Source organism: Mobula hypostoma, chromosome 1, assembly GCF_963921235.1.
Source record: "Mobula hypostoma chromosome 1, sMobHyp1.1, whole genome shotgun sequence".
Classification (NCBI taxonomy): Eukaryota; Metazoa; Chordata; class Chondrichthyes; order Myliobatiformes; family Myliobatidae; genus Mobula; species Mobula hypostoma.
In genome coordinates, this window is record NC_086097.1 from 76,482,871 (window position 1) to 76,503,459 (window position 20,589).

At 41.7% G+C, this 20,589-nt stretch overlaps 1 protein-coding gene across 3 annotated transcripts in view; it reads right to left on the reverse strand.

The window, feature by feature from the left end:
• The window catches only part of fmn1 (formin 1), a 386,619-nt gene that overhangs the window by 285,486 nt on the left and 80,544 nt on the right, over positions 1 to 20,589 (reverse strand). For all 3 annotated transcript variants that reach the window (XM_063050982.1, XM_063050990.1, XM_063051000.1), the window contains one exon: positions 8,690 to 8,804. In XM_063050982.1, the coding sequence (XP_062907052.1) occupies positions 8,690 to 8,804 (115 nt within the window). The remainder of the gene's footprint in view (positions 1 to 8,689; positions 8,805 to 20,589) is intronic.

Below are 20,589 nucleotides of genomic sequence, written 5' to 3' on the forward strand. Positions count from 1 at the left end.
CTGCATCATCTTGTCTTTAGAATACTTCTACTTCTTTGCGATCTATCTATCCTGCGCCTTCCAAATTATTCCCCAGAACTACAGCCAATGCTGCTTTGTGGTCAGCCCTGCTAGTACCCCCTTCCAATCAACTATCACCAGCTCCTTTCTCATGGCTCTGTAGTTCCCTTTACTTCATTGTAATACTGACACATCTGACTTTACCTTCTCCTTCTCAAATTGCAGGGTGAATTCAATATATTATGATCACTGCCTCTTGAGAATCCCTTTACCTTAAACTTCCCAATCAAATCCAGTTCATTACACAACACCCATTCCAGAGTAGCTGATCCCTAATGGGCTCAATGTAAACTGCTCTAAAAAGCTGTCTCGTAGGATCCAAAATCAGCAGCAACCTGCATATTGAAATTCCCCATGACTATTGTAACATTGCCCTTTGGACATGCATTTTCTATCTCCGATTGTATTTTGTAGCACACATTCTGGCTACTGTTCGGAGGCCTGTATGCAACTCCTGCCAGGGTCGTTTTACCCTTGCAGTTCCTTTCTGCAATGATTCTACATCTTCTGATCCCAGGTCTCCTCTCTCTAATGATTTGGTTTCATTTTTTACCAACAGAGCCACCCCATCCCCTCTGCCTACCTGCACGTCCTTTCAAACAATGTGAATCCTTGGATGTTAAGCTCCCAACTATAATCTTCTTTCAGCCACGATTCATTGATTCCCATAATGTCATACCTGCCAATCTCTAACTGTGCTGCAAAATCATCTACCATATTTTGTATACTGCATGAATGCAAATATAACATCTTCAGTCCTGTATTCATCACCCTTTTCGATTTTGTCCCCGCTACATCGCATCTCATTTCACTGACTGCAATTTTGCCCTATCATCTGCCTGTCCTTCCTGACAGTCTCATGAGACACTGTTTCTGCTTGTATACCAACTGCCCCACCCCATCCTCAGCCCTATCACTTGGTTTCCAATACACCTGCCAAATCCATTTAAACCCTCCTCAACAGTTCTAGCAAACCTACCTGCAAGGACGTTGGTCTTCCTCTCGAGTTCAAGTGTAACCCGTCCCCAGAAGAGATCCCCATAATCCAGAAATCTGACACCCTGCCCCCTGCACCAGTTCCTCAGCCACATATTCATCTACCAAATCATCCTATTCTTACCCTCACTAGCGCATGGCACAGGCAGCAATTCAGATATACTACCCTGGAGATCCTGCTTTTCAACAAAGCTCCCTAAAATCTCTCTTCAGGACCTCCTCCCTTTTCATACCCATGTTATTGGTGCCAATATATACCAAGACTTCCGGCTGCTCACCCTCCCCTTTAGAATGCTATAGACGTCCCTGACACTGGCACCTGGGACCATTGGATGTCTTTATCATGCCCCCAGAATCTGGTGTCTACTCCTTTAACCACGGAATCCCCTATCACTACTGCAGTCCTTTTATCCCCTTTTCATTTCTGAGCCACAGCGCCAGAGTTGTCTGTGTCTTCCCAAAGCCATGCTGGTGAGCTAAGAGACCAATGTAAACTATGCCTTAGTGTCATTAAGTGCCAAAAAGAACCAAAGGGGAGTTAATGGGAAAGTGAGTAAGAATAAAGTACGGAGATGGACTAAGGAGGAGGAGGAAATTTGATGAGATTGTCTTACTGGGAGTCAGCACAGCCCAATAAGCCAGACAACCTCTTCCTTGCCATAAAAATTTGTAAAATAGATAATGCCTGTGAATCGAGGTGCAGTATTTCCAAATGTGGGCATGTAGTGCAAGTTGGCAATATCAGTCATTCAACAGAAAGAGAATATTAAGACTATTATTCAAATGATATGGGTTTACAATGTTGATTGCCTGGATATCTGTCAGCAAGAGCTGTACATACAGGTGTTGCTCCACAATGAAGGATCAGTCATGCTGGTTGAAGTTCATACTTTTACTTAGACCACAAATTTGTACTTTTAGTAATGGGTCTTGATAGAAAGCACATCAGAGAGCAAGACTGATCCATTTGGCCAGTAGGAGACAACTGATTCACCAAGGCGATGTAGATGAGGTGAAATATATGGACTGCAGCCGCAACAGCATTACCTCTCAGTCAAATAACCCTTGTGCTAGATGAGGCCACATGAGTCTTGGGGGAAGAAGTTTTACTGGTGTTACTTCTCGCCATGAATTACTTATAATACATTTCTAAACTCATCCTGCATATATTCATGTCTTAAAATACCCATACAACACCAATGCTAAATGTATAATATTGATACATCCTGGCTTCATGGAAGAAATAACATATAAAGCATTACAGGCCAGAGGTGTTGGGGGGGAGTGGGTCCATGGAGACATTTAATAATGCTTATTCTGAAGAACCACACAAGGCAGTGCATCACTTAGGCACTCTTAAATGAATGAGCATAAGTAGTTATATTTCATGCTTGTATTCAATTACTGAAACTTGCTCTAGATGTATTACACATTTCTTAAAATGTGTGCAATATGTTTACAACAAACTGCAGATGCTACAAATCCAAAATGCATCCAGAAAATCAGGATGCATCTGTTCAAAGAGAAATAGTTTATCTTTCAGCTGTAATTCTCTCTTCACAATCTATAGAGGAGTACAGCAGCCTTGTGAGACACTGAGCAATTCTTTTCCAGAGAGTACTTCTCGCCTCTAAAGCACAAAGGAATGGTTAAAAATGTGACCTAAAAAATGCCTTCTTCAGCAACACATTTGATCAATTTGCAGTAGTGGGAAATCCTATTTGTTACCAAATCAGTAGGAAAGGCAAGTCCAGGAACAAAAACATTCTGCAGTGACAGAGCTAGGTGGAAAGCAAAAATAAAAAATGCAGATGCTGGAAATTTGATACAAAAACAGAAAGCGTTCAAAATACCCAGCAGGTCTGGTGGTGAAAACAGAATATTTTAGGCTGATGGCTGTTTACCATTTTATACACAACACCTATTGCGGCCATTGTGCTATATGCTATCAATATTCCACTTTCCCTTTATTCCTTTCTCACCAGTCCACCCAGATTCCCTCTCTACCACGAGTCTAGTGAAACAAAAGCCAAAGAACAGGGGTACCTATCTCTGGGAGACAGAAGAGAAACTTCAGCTGCCAAAAATCAAGGGCAACACACCCAAATTTCTGGAGATACCCAGAAGGTCAGGCAGTTCATCCATGCAAGCATTTAAAGATTGCATGGATGAACTGCAATGGCAAGCATTTAAAGATTGCATGGATAAACTACAACAATTGTTCATCTCAGTTTGGCAAAAGAATAAACCAGGGAAGGTAGTGCATCCGTGGCTGACTAGGGAAATTAGGGATAGTATCAATTCCAAAGAAGAAACATACAAATTAGCCAGAAAAAGCGGCTCACCTGAGGACTGGGACAAATTCAAAGTCCAGCAGAGGAGGACAAAGGGCTTAATTAGGAAAGGGAAAAAAGATTAAGAGAGAAAACTGGCAGGGAACATAAAAATTGAATGTAAAAGCTTTTATAGATTATATGAAAAGAAAAAGATTGGTTAAGACAAATGTAGGTCCCTTACAGTCAGAAACAGGTGAATTGATCATGGGGAACAAGAACATAGCAGACCAATTGAATAACTACTTTGGTTCTGTCTTCACTAAGGAGGACATAAATAATCTTCCAGAAATAGTAGGGGACCGAGGGTCTAGTGAGATGGAGGAACTGAGGGAAATACATGTTAGTAGGGAAGTGGTGTTAGGTAAATTGAAGGGATTAAAGGCAGATAAATCCCCAGGCCCAGATGGTCTGCATCCCAGAGTGCTTAAGGAAGTGGCCCAAGAAATAGTGGATGCATTAGTGATAATTTTTCAAAACTCGTTAGATTCTGGACTAGTTCCTGAGGATTGGAGGGTGGCTAATGTAACTCCACTTTTTAAAAAAGGAGGGAGAGAGAAACCGGGGAATTATAGACCGGTTAGCCTAACATCGGTGGTGGGGAAACTGCTGGAGTCAGTTATCAAAGATATGATAACAGCACATTTGGAACGCGGTGAAATCATCGGACAAAGTCAGCATGGATTTATGAAAGGAAAATCATGTCCGACGAATCCCATAGAAATTTTTGAGGATGTAACTAGTAGAGTGGATAGGGGAGAACTAGTGGATGTGGTGTATTTGGATTTTCAAAAGTCTTTTGACAAGATCCCACACAGGAGATTAGTGTGCAAACTTAAAGCACACAGTATTGGGGGTATGGTATTGATGTGGATAGAGAATTGGTTGGCAGACAGGAAGCAAAGAGTGGGAATAAACGGAATCTTTTCAGAATGGCAGACAGTGACTAGTGGGGTACCGCAAGGCTCAGTGCTGGGACCCCAGTTGTTTACAATATATATTAATGACTTAGACGAGGGAATTAAATGCAGCATCTCCAAGTTTGCGGATGACACGAAGCTAGGCGGCAGTGTTAGCTATGAACAGGATGCTAAGAGTATGCAGGGTGACTTGGATAGGTTAGGTGAGTGGGCAAATTCATGGCAGATGCAATTTAATATGGATAAATGTGAGGTTATCCACTTTGGTGGCAAGAACAGGAAAACAGATTATCTGAACGGTGGCCGATTAGGAAAAGGGGAGGTGCGACGAGACCTGGGTGTCATTATACACCAGTCATTGAAAGTGGGCACGCAGGTACAGCAGGCAGTGAAAAAGGCGAATGGTATGCTGGCGTTCACAGCAAGAGGATTCGAGTACAGGAGCAGGGAGGTACTACTGCAGTTGTACAAGGCCTTGGTGAGACCACACCTAGAGTATTGTGTGCAGTTTTGGTCCCCTAATCTGAGGAAAGACATTCTTGCCATAGAGGGAGTACAAAGAAGGTTCACCAGATTAATTCCTGGGATGGCAGGACTTTCATACGATGAAAGACTGGATCGACTAGGCTTATACTCGCTGGAATTTAGAAGATTGAGGGGGGATCTGATTGAAACATATAAAATTCTAAAGGGATTGGACAGGCTAGATGCAGGAAGATTGTTCCCGACGTTGGGGAAGTCCAGAATGAGGGGTCACATTTTAAGGATAAAGGGGAAGCCTTTTAGGACTGAGATGAGGAAAAACTTCTTCACACAGAGAGTGGTGAATCTGTGGAATTTTCTGCTACAGAAAACAGCTGAGGCCAGTTCATTGGCTATATTTAAGAGGGAGTTAGATATGGCCCTTGTGGCTAAAGGGATCAGGGGGTATGGAGGGAAGGCAGGTACAGGGTTCTGAGTTGGATGATTAGCCATGATCATACTGAATGGCGGTGCAGGCTCGAAGGGCCGAATGGCCTACTCCTGCACCTATATTCTATGTTTCTATGTATCTATGGAGGGAAATGGACAGTCAACATTTCAGACTGAGGAGGCCTGATGAAGGTTCTCAGCCCAAAACATTAACTGCCTATTCCTCAATCACTTTGTATCACAATCAATTGAACTGTTTCTTTGTTCAGACTGGTAAGAGAAGGGGTGAGAGTAGACATGTGGGAAACAAAGGAGATGCATGTGCGGGCTCCATCAACTTCAGTAGAAGAGAAGGTATTTTCCCAAGGAAGTATATTTCAGAGGTCCAAGGGTAGAAAGCTTCACCTGGAGAACACATTTGGCAGAGACAATGAGAGAATGGAAGATTGTCTTTACTGGAGGTATAGTTAGGTATAGGTGGATGGAGCTATAGTTAAAGTAGCCATGAGATTCCCCAGGTTCATAGTAGATATCAATGGATAGCTTGTGTTCTGAGTAAGAAACAGAAAACCAGAAAAGGAAGAGTCAGATTTAAACAGTTTCTTTCAAAATCAGAGGAAATCCCAAGACTTTAAAGGCAAATAAATAGTGTAGATAAAGGCAGGTACACAAGATCCTACAGATGACAAAGAAATACCACCAGATAATCTCCTTTAGAGACACTGAACTTCCCAGATGAGGCCATCCTAGCATTTCAACACTGCAAGAGGAAAACAGTAGAGCTGTTCCTGACATGAGGAAATCTACAGATGCTGGAAATTCAAGCAACACACACAAAAAATGCTAGTGAACGCAGCAGGCCAGGCAGCATCTATAGGAAGCGGTACAATCGGTTTTTCGGGCCGGGACCCTTCGTCAGGACTAACTGAAAGAAGAGATAGTAAGAGATTCGTCGACTGTACCTCTTCCTAAAGATGCTGCTTTGCTTGTCGCGTTCCACCAGCATTTTGTATGTGTGAAACCCGTTCCTGAGGCAGCTCACCTCAGGAAAGGCACATTTATTATGGATGCAATTGAGTACAGATTCTCAGAGACTTCATCAGGAGATGAAAATGAATGATATTCACTGATTTATTTGGAACTACTGTCAGGATGGAACTTGCTAAAGCCACGACAGCAAATGGAAAACGTAAACTGAACAACACTGCTGAGCAGCCAATTAAGAAGACTGCTTAGAAATCCTAATGACTTTAGGTGGCTGTGCAGGTTAGAATCCTCAATGCAGTAAATGCCATCAGGATGTGAACGAGCACAATTACCCTGATTTACTCAACGCTGCCACTAAGTAGTCAGTAGCCTTACTCTATGGAAACAGGTCCTGCCATTCTCTGAGTCCATGCTGACCATTAAGAACCCATTTATATTAATTTCATTTTATTCTCCACACAATCCTATCAATTCTCTCAAATTATACCACTACTCTGAACTCTGCCCAGGGGTCAATTTACAGTGGCCATTTAATTTACCAACCTGCAGGTCTTTGATGTGTGGGAAGAAGCACATGCAGCCACGAGGAGACTGTGCAACCGGCACAAAGGCAGTGCCTTAAGTCAGGATCGAACCTGATTTGATGGAGGTGTGAAGCAGCATGTCCACCAGCTACACCACTGTGCTGCAAATCTCAGCTATTCAACTACCCAAAGTTATCGGAACCTAAAGGCTTGCAATTATGCTTATGCAGAATCACAGCATTCTTTATATTCCTCAAGCACCTCATATACTCTATGCTGACTATATTTATTGTAGATATCTCTCTTTTTCCAAACCAAGTTTCCAATATCCCTTGAAAAGCATGGCTCTTTCAAACTTTTAACCTTTCCTTTCAACCTAACAGGAACATAAAGATACCGTACTCTCAAAATTTCACCATTAAATGATCTCCATTTCTCTATTACATTCTTCCCATAAAACAAATTGTCCCAATCCACTCCTTCTAAATCCTTTTGCATGTCCTCAAAGTTAGCCTTTCTCCACTCAAAAATCTCAACCCTGGGCCCAGACCTAGGCTTCTCCATAATTATAGTGAAACTAATAGCATTGTGATCACTGGACCCGAAGTGCTCCCCAGCACAAACCTCCGTCACCTGACCTATCTCATTCCCTAACAGGAGATCCAACACTGCTCCTTTTCTAGTTGGTACCTCTATGTATTGCTGCAAAAAACTATCCTGAACACATTTTACAAACTCCAAACCATCCATCCCTTTTACAGTATGGGCTTACTACAAATATCTGCTATATATATATATATATGAATATATGGAATTTGTTGCCACAGGCAGCAGTGGAGGCCAAGTCACTGGGTGTATTTAAGGCAGAGATTGATAGGTATCTGAGTAGCCAGGGCATCAAAGGTTATGGTGAGAAGGCGGGGGAGTGGGACTAAATAGAAGAATGGATCAACTCATGATAAAATGGCGGAGCAGACTCGATGGGCCGAATGGCCTACTTCTGCTCCTTTGTCTTATGGTCTTATTTATATATATATATATATATATACACATACACACACACATACATACAAATTTGCTCCTCCAATTCTCGCTTCCTCATTTCAATTTCTACAGGAATGGTTAATTGCACTGAGAACAAAAAATGGAGTTACCAAATAAAAGCAATAAAATGAATACTGAAGAAAAAGATATCAGAAAAAAATGTGAACAATCCATTGACTGGGTTACTGTCACATGGTCTCAAAACTGAACTGGACCAACAGGCACTGCAGGTTGTTTTCAGCTTTGTGAAACATCTAGAAACAGTAGATAGATGTTGCAAACCCAATTCAAAACTTGATACCTTCTATATTTAACTTGTAGATTATGCTGTTGAATACCATTCAAACAGAATTAATTTGCCTACACATCAACTTACAAGGTAAAGTACATTGGGCGTTCATCTGATTCGGCTGAATACAAGTTCAGTCACAAAATATTTTCTGTGCAATACAATCCAAAAGTAAGTTTAACCAATATAACTCTACTGAGTATTTAATACCTCAATATGGCCCAAAGGTGCATAAATGGATAATATGGATAACATATGGTAGACCAAAAGGAAGAAGCTATTTGCTCAGTTAGCCAATTAGATAATGCAGTTTAGTATCTACATGCTAGATGGTTCTTCGCAGTGAAGTGTATGTTTCTGATCAAAAGTCCAAACCATTTTCCACTCAATACATCTTCCCAAATCTGGCACAAGCTACTCATACCATTAAGTGTGGTAGTACTGCACAAAAGGGCTACTTACATTTTACAGACATGTCACATTTACAAGCTTCAGAGAGTAAATCAAAATCCATACAAACAAATAATTCTAAAATTGCCACACAAATAATTAAATTGAATTTTATATCAATGCGTTTAATAAAGCATCAAGTTGTTTCTTGATCAGTGACTAGTTACTTCTTACCAGCTTCTGTGTATTTTAGCCCCACTTTTTCTTCCTCATCTTTTGGTTTGGGGGGTGGCCAAATGGCATGAAGTCGTCCACGAGTTCGGTCTTCTGAATCTGATGGAGATAAATCCTGTGATAAAAGTTAAAAGAGAGATATTAGAGAAAACACATGCAAGAAAGGTAGATGCCTGGCACAGCTCTTACTTTAATACAATAACGAATCTTATGTTGCATTTCTTTGAAATAGACCTACACTGTATTTGTTTAATACCCATTTCCCACATTTATTCCTTCCAATTTTGCCACATGTGAAGGGTTAATGATATAGGATACACACAGAGACCGATTGAATTCTGTTTATCCTACAACTTTTGATTATTTGCGCAGAACATGATGTCAGGCCAGGTCAACTATAAATAGAATATAGCTGGTACCTACTGCTAGATTTAATTTATATCTGTATTACACTTTGGAGTTCATACATGATATAGACTTCAGTTCAATGATTCTGGGATATAGGACAGAAAACAGGCGCTTCGGTACAACTCATTCAGGCAAACCAAGTTGCCTAATTGAACCGATCCAATTTACTCATGTTCAACTGATACCATACCAAACTATTCCTATCCAAATATCTTTTTAATGGTATATTTGTACCTGCCTCTGCCACTTCCTCTGGCAGCTAGTTCCACAGGTGCATCGCACTATATGAAAAAGACATTCTTGGGTCCCTTTCAAATTTTCTCCCTCTCACTCTAAACCTTTACCCTCTATCCTCTAGTTTTGGACTCCCCTACCCTGGAGAAAAGACTGTGGCTATTCACCTTATCTATTCCCCTCAAGATTTTATATAGCTCTATAAAGTTACCCCCGGCTTCCTATACTACAAGAAAAAAAATCCTAGCCCATTCAAACCCTTCAGTCCTGCTAACAGCCTTATAAATATTTTTTTAATCCTTTCGAGTTTAACTGCATTCTTTCTCAAGCAGGTCACAACCAGATCACCAAATGTGGCCTTACCCATGGCTTGCACAGCTGCAACATGATGTACCAACTCTTGTACTTAAAAGCCTGACTGATGAAAGCAAGCATGCCAAATGTCTTCTTCACCACCTTGTCAACTTGTACTCATAGGTCTTTCAGTTTTACAGCACTCCTCAGAGCCTTGCCATTCACTGTGCAAGTATTGCCTTGGGTTGTCTTACCAAAATGCAATACCTCGCATTTATCCAAATTAAATTCATCGGCTATTCCTCAGCATACTTGCCCAGTCAATCAAGATCCCATCGTAAGATTAAATAAACGTCTTCACTGTCCACCGTATACCCAATTTCAGTATCATCTATAAACTCAGTCATCATACCACTTGCATTTTCATTCAAATCATTAATGTAAATGACAAACAAAAGTTGACCTAGCACTAATTCCTGCATTACACCAGTGCTTTATAGGCCTCCAGACTCAAAAACAACCCTCTGTCTCCCACCAAGAACCAATCTAATTTTGTATCCATTAAATTAGCTCACCCTGGATCCATGTGAGCTAACTTTGTGGTTGGAAGGTTATTGATCACTGGTAAATCCCATTAAAAGGAAGTTTTCCCTGTTGGCACTTGATGCATCAATGGGCCAGAACCACTGGTTAACATGTATCACAAGACAGCTCAGCTCATCTCACTTCTTGAAATCAGGACAAGCTGGAGGTATGACAATACTGAGCTGTAAAAATATCAGCTGCATTTGGCATAACAGACACAATTAATGTTGTTGATCCTGACTGGAAAAGTAAATGCAAATGATTTGATTATTTTTCTTTACTTGCTTTTAATCGGTTTGTTATTAATTAACATATTGATTTTTAATTTTTGCTTAATATTTGCAATTTATCTGTAATTTATTAAATAATTGTTTTGGACTGGATCTATTAGTGAAATTTAAACGCAGAAAGACTTTAGGTGGAATAGAACATAGAACACAGAACATAGGCTAGTGCAGCACAGTACAGGCCCTTCAGCCCACAATGTTGTGCCGACCCTTAAACCCTGCCTCCCATATAACCCCCCAACCTTAACTTCCTCCATATACTTGTCTAGTAGTCTCTTACATTTCACTAGTGTATCTGCCTCCACCACTGACTCAGGCAGTGCATTCCACGCACCAACCACTCTCCAAGTAAAAAACCTTCCTCTAATATCCCCCTTGAACTTCCCACCTCTTACCTTAAAGCCATGTCTTCTTGTACTGAGCAGTGGTGCCCTGGGGGAGAGGCGCTGGCTGTCCACTCTATCTATTCCTCTTAATCTCTTGTACACCTCTATCATGTCTCCTCTCATCCTCCTTCTCTACAAAGAGTAAAGCCCTAGCTCCCTTAATCTCTGATCACAATGAGCATAAAATTTGATCCGGGTAGTCCAGAGTAGTCCAATTTGAGATGAAAAAAATTAAAGTCAGATGTATCAGTATTGAGTGGAGTCAATGGAATTACAAAGGCATAAGAGAGCTACTGTTGAGTGGAAGGAGACACTAGCAAGGATGGTAACAGAACAGCAATAGCTAGAGTTTTTGGGAGCAATTCAGAAGGCGCAAACATGAAGTATTCTAGAAGGGAGGTGAGGCAGCTATGGCTGACAAGGGAAGTCAAAGACAGCATAAAAGCAAAAGAGAGGTATATAATATAGCAAAAATTAGTGGGAAGTCAGATTGGGAAACTTTTAAACCAACCGAAGGCAACTAAAAATGCTATAACGAGAGAAAAGATGAAATGTGAGGGTAAGCTAGCTAATAATATTAAAGAGTATTCCAAAAGCTTGTTCAGATATATAAAGAGTAAGAGAGGCAAGAGTGGATATCAGACCACTGGAAATTAACTCAGGAGAGTTAGCAATGGGGACAAATAAATGGTGGACAAATGAATAAGTATTTTATACCACTCTTCGCTGTGGAAGACATTAGCAGTATGCCAGAATTTTGAGTGTAAGGGGGCAGAAGTGTAGTTGCTAATACCAGGGAGAAGGTGCTTGGGAAGCTGAAGGTCTGATGGTAAATAAGTCATCTGGACCAAATGGACTATACCCAACACTTCTAAAAGTGGTAGCTGAAGAGATTGTGGAGGCATTAGAAATTATCTTCCAGGCACTAGATTCTGGCACAGTTCCAGAGGACCGAAAAATTGCACCTGTCACCCCATTCTTTAGGAAGGAAGGGAGGCAGATGATGAAATTATACACCAGCTAGCCAGAGGCTTCTTAACAAGATATGTAATTACATATCTGGTATAACAGGAAAGATACCAGCATGGATAGAAAATTAGTTGACTGTTTAGGAGGAAAAGAATGGAAATAAAGGGGACTTTTCCTGGTTCGTGTCCAAGTCTGTGGACGATTCAAAGATAAGTGGAGGGGCAGGTCCTGTTCAGGAAGCAGAGTCTGCAGAAGAACCTAGAAAGATTAGGAAAACGGGCAAAGAAGTGGCAGATAGAATATAGTGTAGGGAAGTGTATGGTCATGCACTTTTGTAGAAGGAATTAAGCTGTAGACTACTTTACAAACAGGAAGAAAATTCAAAAATCAGGAGGCGCGAAGGTTACATAGGAGTCCTCACACAGGATTCCCTATAGGTTAACTTGCAGGTTGAGTCAGTGGCAAGGAAGGCAAATGCAATGTTAGCATTCATTTTGAGAGGACTAGGACATAAAAGCAAAGATGTATTGCTGAGGCTTTAAAAGGGATTGGTCAGACAACACTTGGAGTATCTTCCCCCCCCCCCCTTTTCCTTCTCCCTGGGCCTCCTGTCCCATGATCCTCTCATATCCCTTTTGCCAATCAACTGTCCAGCTCTTGGCTCCATCCCTCCCCCTCCTGTCTTCTCCTATCATTTTGGATCTCCCCCTCCCCCTCCCACATTCAAATCTCTTACTAGCTCTTCCTTCAGTTAGTCCTGACAAAGGGTCTCGGCCCGAAACGTCGACTGTATCTCTTCCTAGAGATGCTGCCTGGCCTACTGCGTTCATCAGCAACTTTGATGTGTGTGGCTTGGAGTATTGTGAATAGCTTTGGGTCCCTTATGTAAGAAAAGATGTGCTGGCATTGGAGAGGGTCCAGAGGAAGTTCACGAGAATGATTCCAGAAATGAAAGAGTTAATGCATGAGGAGCATTTGATGGCTCTGTCTGTACTCACTGGAGTTCATAAAAAATGAGTGAGATCTCATTGAAACCTATTGAATTTCGATGGGCCTATATAAAGCAGATGTGGAGAGGTTGTTTCCTATAGTGGGGGAGTCTAGGACCAGAGGGCACAGCCTCAGATTAGAGGGATGTCCATTTAGAACAAAGATGAGAGGAATTTACTTAGCCAGCAGGTGGTGAATCTGAGGAATTCATTGCCACAGATGGCTGTGAAAGCCAAATCTTTGGGTATATTTAAAGAGGCGGTTGCTAAGTTGTGCAGGCAAAGTCTTGCTTTAGGAATATACATCTTCCTTTGCCGTGCATGGTACTATCACTTTATTAAAAAAATCAGACTTAGTATCTCAAAACTAATCACTCATGTCTGCATTATGGACCACAATCTAACTATCTAATGAATAAGCATGAAGGATGTCTGTGCTGGTAGTGTAGTAGTATCCACACCCGGACTTCAGAACAATAGGTCCTGGGTTCAAAACCAGACGGCTCCTTGCACACTTTCCATCTGTGCCAGGTATGAACATAGAGTGAGCAACTCGGCCTCATAGAACAGACAAACATAAAAGAAACAGCAAGGTTGCCATCCAATGTGCCGAACAAGGGACGGGGAGGAACTAAGCATAAAGAATACTGGAGCATTATGGTTAACTTGGGAAAATTGAATCTGTGAAATATCCTACCATAGAAACAGGGGAAAATAAATAAATAATTTAAAATTTTAATATAGCATCTGATATTGTGGCCATGAAACCATCACATTGTCAAAATCCAACCAATACCTAAATGTATTTCAGAATCAGAATTAGGTTTAATATCACTGGTATATATCATGAAATTTGTTGTTTGTGGCAGCAGTACATTGCAAAACATAAAACACATAAATTACAACAAGAAATATATATATATATAAAAAGATTAAATTAATTAAGTAGTGCAAAAAAGAGTGCAAAATAAATAGTGAGGTAGTGCAGGTAGTCCAATCACAACAAGAGAAAATCTGCAGATGCTGGAAATCCAAGACAGACAGACGCAAAAGTGCTGGAGGAACTCAACAGGCCGGGCAGCGTCTATGAAAAAGAGTAAACAGTCGATGTTTCAGACTGAGACCCTTCATCAGAACTGGAGAGAAAAGATGAGAAGTCGGAGTAAGAATATGGGGGGAGGGGAAGAAGAAATTTGTTAGTAGGTGATAGGTGAAACCGGGAGAGGGGGAGGGGTGAAATAAAGAGCTGGGACGTTGATTGGTGAAAGAGATAAAGGGCTGGAGAAGGGGGAATCTGATCGGAGAGGACAAAGGCCATGGAAGAAAGGGAAGGGGGAGGAGCACCAGAGGGAGGTGATGGGTAGGTGAAAAAATAAGATAAGAGAGGGAAATGGAAATGGGGAATGGTGAAGGAATGTGGGGGGAGCATTACCAGAAGTTCGGCAAATCGATGTTCATGCCATCATGTTGGAGGCTACCCAGATGGATTATAAGGTGTTGCTCCTCTAACCTGAGTGTGGCCTCATTGTGGCAGTAGAGGAGGCCATGGACTGATGTGTCAGAATGGGAATGGAAAGTGGAATTAAAATGGGTGGCCACTGGGAGATCCCACTTTTCCTGGTGGACAGAGCATAGGTGCTTGGCAAAGCAGTCTCCCAATCTACGTCGGGTCTCACCGACATACAGGAGGCCACACCGGGAGCACTGCATACAGTAGATGACACCAACAGATTCACAGGGGAGGTGTCGACTCACCTGGAAGGACAGTTCGGGGCCCTGAATGGTAGTAAGGGAGGAGGAGCACCTACGCTTAATCCACCAGAAAAAGCAGGATCTCCCAGTGGCCACCCATTTTAACTTCACTTCCCATTCCCACACGTCAGTCCGTGGCTTCCTCTGCTACCATAATGAGGCCACACTCGGGTTGAAGGAGCAGCATCTTATATTCTGTTTGGGTAGCTTCCAACCTGATGGCATGAGAAACAATTTTTTGAAATTCTGGTAATGGTCCCCCTACCCCACCGCCTTCATGATTCCCCATTCCCATTTCCCTCTCTCACTTTATCTGTTACCTGCCCGTTACCCCCCTTCTGGTGCTCCTCCCCCTTCCCTTTCTTCCATGGATTTCTGTCCTCTCCTATCAGATTCCCCCTTCTCCAGTTTTTTACCTCTTTTACCAACCAACTTCCCAGCTTCTTTCTTCACCCCTCCTCCTCTTGCAGTCTCACCTATCACTTACTACCTTGTATTTCTTCCTCCCCTCCCCCCACTCTCTTACTCTGACTTCTTATCTTTTTTCCAGTTCTGGATGAAGGGTCTCAACCCAAAGCATTGACTGTTTACTCTTTTCCATAGATGCTGCCTGGCCTGTTGAATTCTTCCAGCATTTTGTGTGTGCTCCTTTGCTATTCCTACCTGGATTTCCCCTTTTAACAGCCTAGCAACCTACTCAGCTCAGACAATAAATGTTGAAATTAAGAAAAGCAATCTTTGAGACTACCATCAAGCTTCAACACCAGGAAAGCCAAGAGTCACTATAAATATGCATAAAATGCAGCCATATTGGTGAAAATACAAGCCTTTAGGTATATTAATCAAAGGCTAATTACAAAGTTAAGTAAATCACGGCCAAAGGAACAGACCAATATTTTGTAGTCAACTGCATTTCATTTTGAATGATGGACAGTCAAATGGTCAATTGGGGAAGACAACTCCATCAACGTACCCATCCTTGAGCAGAAAGAAGCTCGACATAATATTGGTAAAATAATTCAGCCAAACTATTGGTAAATATCTTTAGACAGATGGACCATGCAGATGCTTGAACACTCTTTTCAGTTTAAATCCTCACCATCAGTGAAGCCAGATTTCAAACAACTTAATTCAATCATCTTACAACACTGGATGGAGCAATGGCTAAGACTGTCATCGATATCACGGTAACAGTGTTATAGCCTTGTTTTTAAGTATCAGGTACATGCAAGCAAAGCTATTTCATTGTAGCTATATTACTTGCATCTAACTGACAAATAGAGGGGAAAAAATAACCTCCAATCACCTCACTTTAAACATTAGTCTCTCTGGAACCAAATATCCAAAGGATAATGACAAAGAAAATGTCATCTTTTATAACTGTATAACTGCAACCTTAACAATTGTTACCATTAGGAAGGAGGTATAGAAGCACGAAGGCACACACTCAGAGATTTAGAAACAGCTTCTTCACCTCTGCCACCTGATTTCTAAATGGACATTGAATCCATAAACACTACCTCACTACCTCAATTATTTTTGTTATGCATTATTTTGAATTTAACTATTATATATATATACACTGCACCTGTAAAAGTTTGCTTATTAACCTACAGTCTTGTATCTAACACAAAGTCTTGTTCTCCCCCCCACCCACACACACTAATCCTGCAGTCCCTTACTTGAGAAAGAACAGTTTCCATATTTTGCTGCTTGACTTCATACAAAAGATTTAATAAATCATAATTGAAGTAGCAGGGAGTATCAAGATTGAAAGAAAACAGAAGACTCTCTGGACCCATGAAAATAATCATTCCGTCTTTAATGGCTGTAATACATATTCACAAAAAGCTCCAGTGAGATCTCTTGTTATTAGCATATGCTGCTCTAAGTGTGTGTTGCACTTTTGGACTTTCCATCCTTTAGTGAGATCTTCTGCTGAAGTCCTAACTAACCTGTCAGACGAAGGCAGCAGATCCCACTTCATTATTCAGTAAGCAAAGTGTCCACCTGATATCAAAACTGACATTTATCCTTCAACTTACTCCAGTACAGAAATAATGCACTAAATAGTCTCTGTAATTCTGGAACAAAAACTGATCTTTTGCATTGATCTTAAAATCAATTCCCATACTTTGTTTTGGGATTGCTAATATAGCAAACAATATTAGTACTTCAGTAGCATCAATGCCATGGGTGTCTGCTGTTCCATAGCATATAAAAAAATAGAAGCAGCAGCACACCTATCCCCTCAGGCCTGCCCTCTCCCTATTAAACATAATTGTGGCTATCTATCCCAGGCTTCAACCACTCTTCTGTCCCAATTAATTATAGTCATCAATTTCCAATGTTTCAAAATGTATCTACCCCCTCTTTAAATATCTCCAGTGATCACGTCTCCGCATCCCTCCAGGGATTCCAGAGATTTGTCACCCTCTGTAAGAGATCTGCAGGAAGAAATTTCTGTGCACGTCATTTGTAAATGACCATCTTTTAGCCATATCCCCTTGTTTGAGACTCTACCATTAGTGGATATTTCTCAGCATCTATCCTGTCATGATTGCTTAGGATTTTAGACAGTCCAACCTGATTGCTCCTCATTCAAACACTGTCGGACGATGCTGAGGATGTTCTACGAGTCTGTGGTGGCCAGTGCTATCATGTTTGCTGTTGTGTGCTGGGGCAGCAGACACCAACAGAATCAACAAACTCATTCGTAAGGCCAGTGATGTTGTGGGGATGGAACTGGACTCTCTCACGGTGGTGTCTGAAAAGAGGATGGTGTCCAAGTTGCATGCCATCTTGGTCAATGTCTCCCATCCACTACATAATGTACTGGGTGGGCACAGGAGTACATTCAGCCAGAGGCTCATTCCTCCAAGATGCAACACTGAGCGTCATAGGAAGTCATTCCTGCTTGTGGCCATCAAACTTTACAACTCCTCCCTTGAAGAGTCAGACACCTTGAGCCAATAGGCTGGTCCTGGACTTACTTCCATCTGGCATATTTTACATTTTATTATTTAATTAATTATGGTTTTATATTGCTATATCTATACTCTATTCTTGGTTGGTGCAACTGTAACGAAACCCAATTTCCCTCGGGATCAATAAAGTATGACTATGACTACTATGACTAAAATGAAATATAGAAACAACTTTTTAGTAACTTCCTCTCAATGTAAGAATTAGCCAAGTGAATCTCTTTCTATTATCTCCAATGCTAGTATATAATTCCTCAAAGAAGAGCAATAAAGCTGTTTTTTGAACTCCATGGATGACTCACCGACATTCGGGAGAATTGTAACAATACTTCCCTATTTTGAAACTTCAGACAGCTTCAATAAACACCAATATGCCATCCTTTAGTAAGGTACAAGAAAAACTGATGTCTCAAATTGCACTGTGATCGTTCCTTATTAGAAAGTGGAAAATGGAAGTGCTAATGACAAATAGATTAACAGGATTTTTCAGTATTTTTACTTCACAAGTAAAATTAGTACGTTGCATATTTTATTTAATGACAATGGTACCAAGATGATAAAGGACCAAAGTGACACGTGTGGGATTAACATGTAGCATTAGTGATCACATTTGATCTAAACTAACGAGCACTTGGCTTTCTTCATCTGTTTTGGTTTTATCACTTTTCAGTTTGTCAATGAGTAGTCAAATCTCACTGAAATTAATTAGTTTCTTAATTGCAACAAAGCTTACCCAGCAAACTTATATATTCCCTCAAAGTATTATACTGACTAGTTAGTAGTCAAATTAACCAATAAGATGATGACCTCACCCAAAAAGACAATTTCAGTATGTGCATCCTCAGCACATTAACCACACCCAATAAATCTAATTTAAGCAACATACACAAAATGCTGGTGGAATGCAGCAGGCCAGACAGCATCCATAAGAAGCACAGTTGACGTCTCGGGCCAAGACCCTTCGTCAGGACTAACTGAAAGAAGAGATAGTAAGAGATTTGAAAGTGGGAGGGGGAGGGGGAGATCCGAAATGATAGGAGAAGACAGGAGGGGGAGAGATGAAACTAGGAGCTGGAAAGTTAATTGGCAAAAGGGATACGAGGCTGGAGAAGGTAGAGGATCATGGGACGGGAGGCCTAGGGAGAAAGAAAGGGGGAGGGGAGCACCGGAGGAAGATGGAGAGCAGGCAAGGAGTTATTGTAAGAGGGACAGAGAGAGAAAAAAAGGAAAAAAAAATAAATAAACAAATAAATAAATAAGGGATGGGCTAAGAAGGGGAGAAGGGGCATTAATGGAAGTTAGAGAAGTCAATGTTCATGCCAACAGGTTGGAGGCTACCCAGACGGAATACAAGGCGTTTTCCTCCAACCTGAGTGTGGCTTCATCTTGACAGTAGAGGAGGCCGTGGATAGACATATCAGAATGGGAATGGGACTTGGAATTAAAATGTGTGGTCACTGGGAGATCCTGCTTTCTCTGGCGGACAGAGCGTAGGTGTTCAACTTGCAAAAATGTCTACCTGGGTTGACTATTCCTCTTCCCACCCTGTCTCTTGCAAAAATGCCATTCCCTTCTCGCAATTCCTCCGTCTCTGCCACATCTGCTCTCAGGATGAGGCCTTTCATTCCAGGACGAAGGAGATGCCATCCTTTTTTAAAGAAAGAGGCTTCCCTTCCTCCACCATCAACTCTGCTCTCAAATGCATCTCTCCTATTTCACACACATCTGCTCTCACCCCATCCTCCCGCCACCCCACTAGGGATAGGGCTCCCCTTGTCCTCACCTACTACCCCATCAGCCTCCTGGTCCAACATACAATTCTCTGTAAGTTCCGCCACCTCCAACGGGATCCCACCACCAAGCACGTCTTCCCCTCCCACCCCCGCTTTCTGCTTTCCGCAGGGATCACTCCCTACGCGACTCCCTTGTCCATTCGTCCCCCCCATCCCTCCCCACTGATCTCCCTCCTGGCGCTTATCCTTGTAAGCGGAACAAGTGCTACACATGCCCTTACACATCCTCCCTCACCACCATTCAGGGCCCCAGACAGTCCTTCCAGGTGAGGTGACACTTCACCTATGAGTCGGCTGGGGTGATATACTGCGTCTGGTGCTCCCGCTGTGGCCTTCTATATATTGGCGAGACCCGATGCAGACTGGGAGACCATTTCACTGAACACCTATACTCTGTCCACCAGAAAAAGCAGGATCTCCCAGTGGTCACACATTTTAATTCCACGTCCCATTCCCATTCTGATATGTCCATCCATGGCCTCCTCTACTGTCAAGATGAAGCCACACTCAGGTAAGAGGAACAACACCTTATATTCCGTCTGGGTAGCCTCCAACCTGATGGCATGAACACTGACTTCTCTAACTTCTGTTAATGCCCCTCCTCGCCTTCTTACCCTAGCCTTTATTTATTTATTTGTTTATTTATTTATTTATTTATTTATTTTCCTCCCCTTTTTTCTCTCTCTGTTCCTCTCACAATAACTCCTTGCCTGCTCTCCATCTTCCTCTGGTGCTCCAACCCCCTTTCTTTCTCCCTAGGCCTCCCATCTCATGATCCTCTCCCTTCTTCAGTCTTGTATCCCTTTTGCCAATCAACTTTCCAGCTCTTAGCTTTATCCCTCCCTCTCTTGTCTTCTCCTATCATTTCAGATCTCCCCCTCCCCCTCCCACTTTCAAATCTCTTACTATCTCTTCTTTCAGTTAGTCCTGACAAAGGGTCTCGGCCCAAAACGTCAACAGTCCTTCTTCCTAAGGATGCTGTCTGGCCTGCTGCGTTCCACCAGCATTTCGTGTGTGTTGCTTGAATTTTCAGCATCTGTACATTTCCTCGTGTTTGCGTTTTTAAATCTAATTCAATGTCACTTTATTACAAATAACACTGCAGAATCCTCAGTGAAGCTTTTTATGAAAAGTATGGATTGAAGGAAATTGATTAGATTTCAAGTACTTAAACTGCATCTCTTCAGTGTACTAACATGAAAAGGCCACAAGAAATAAT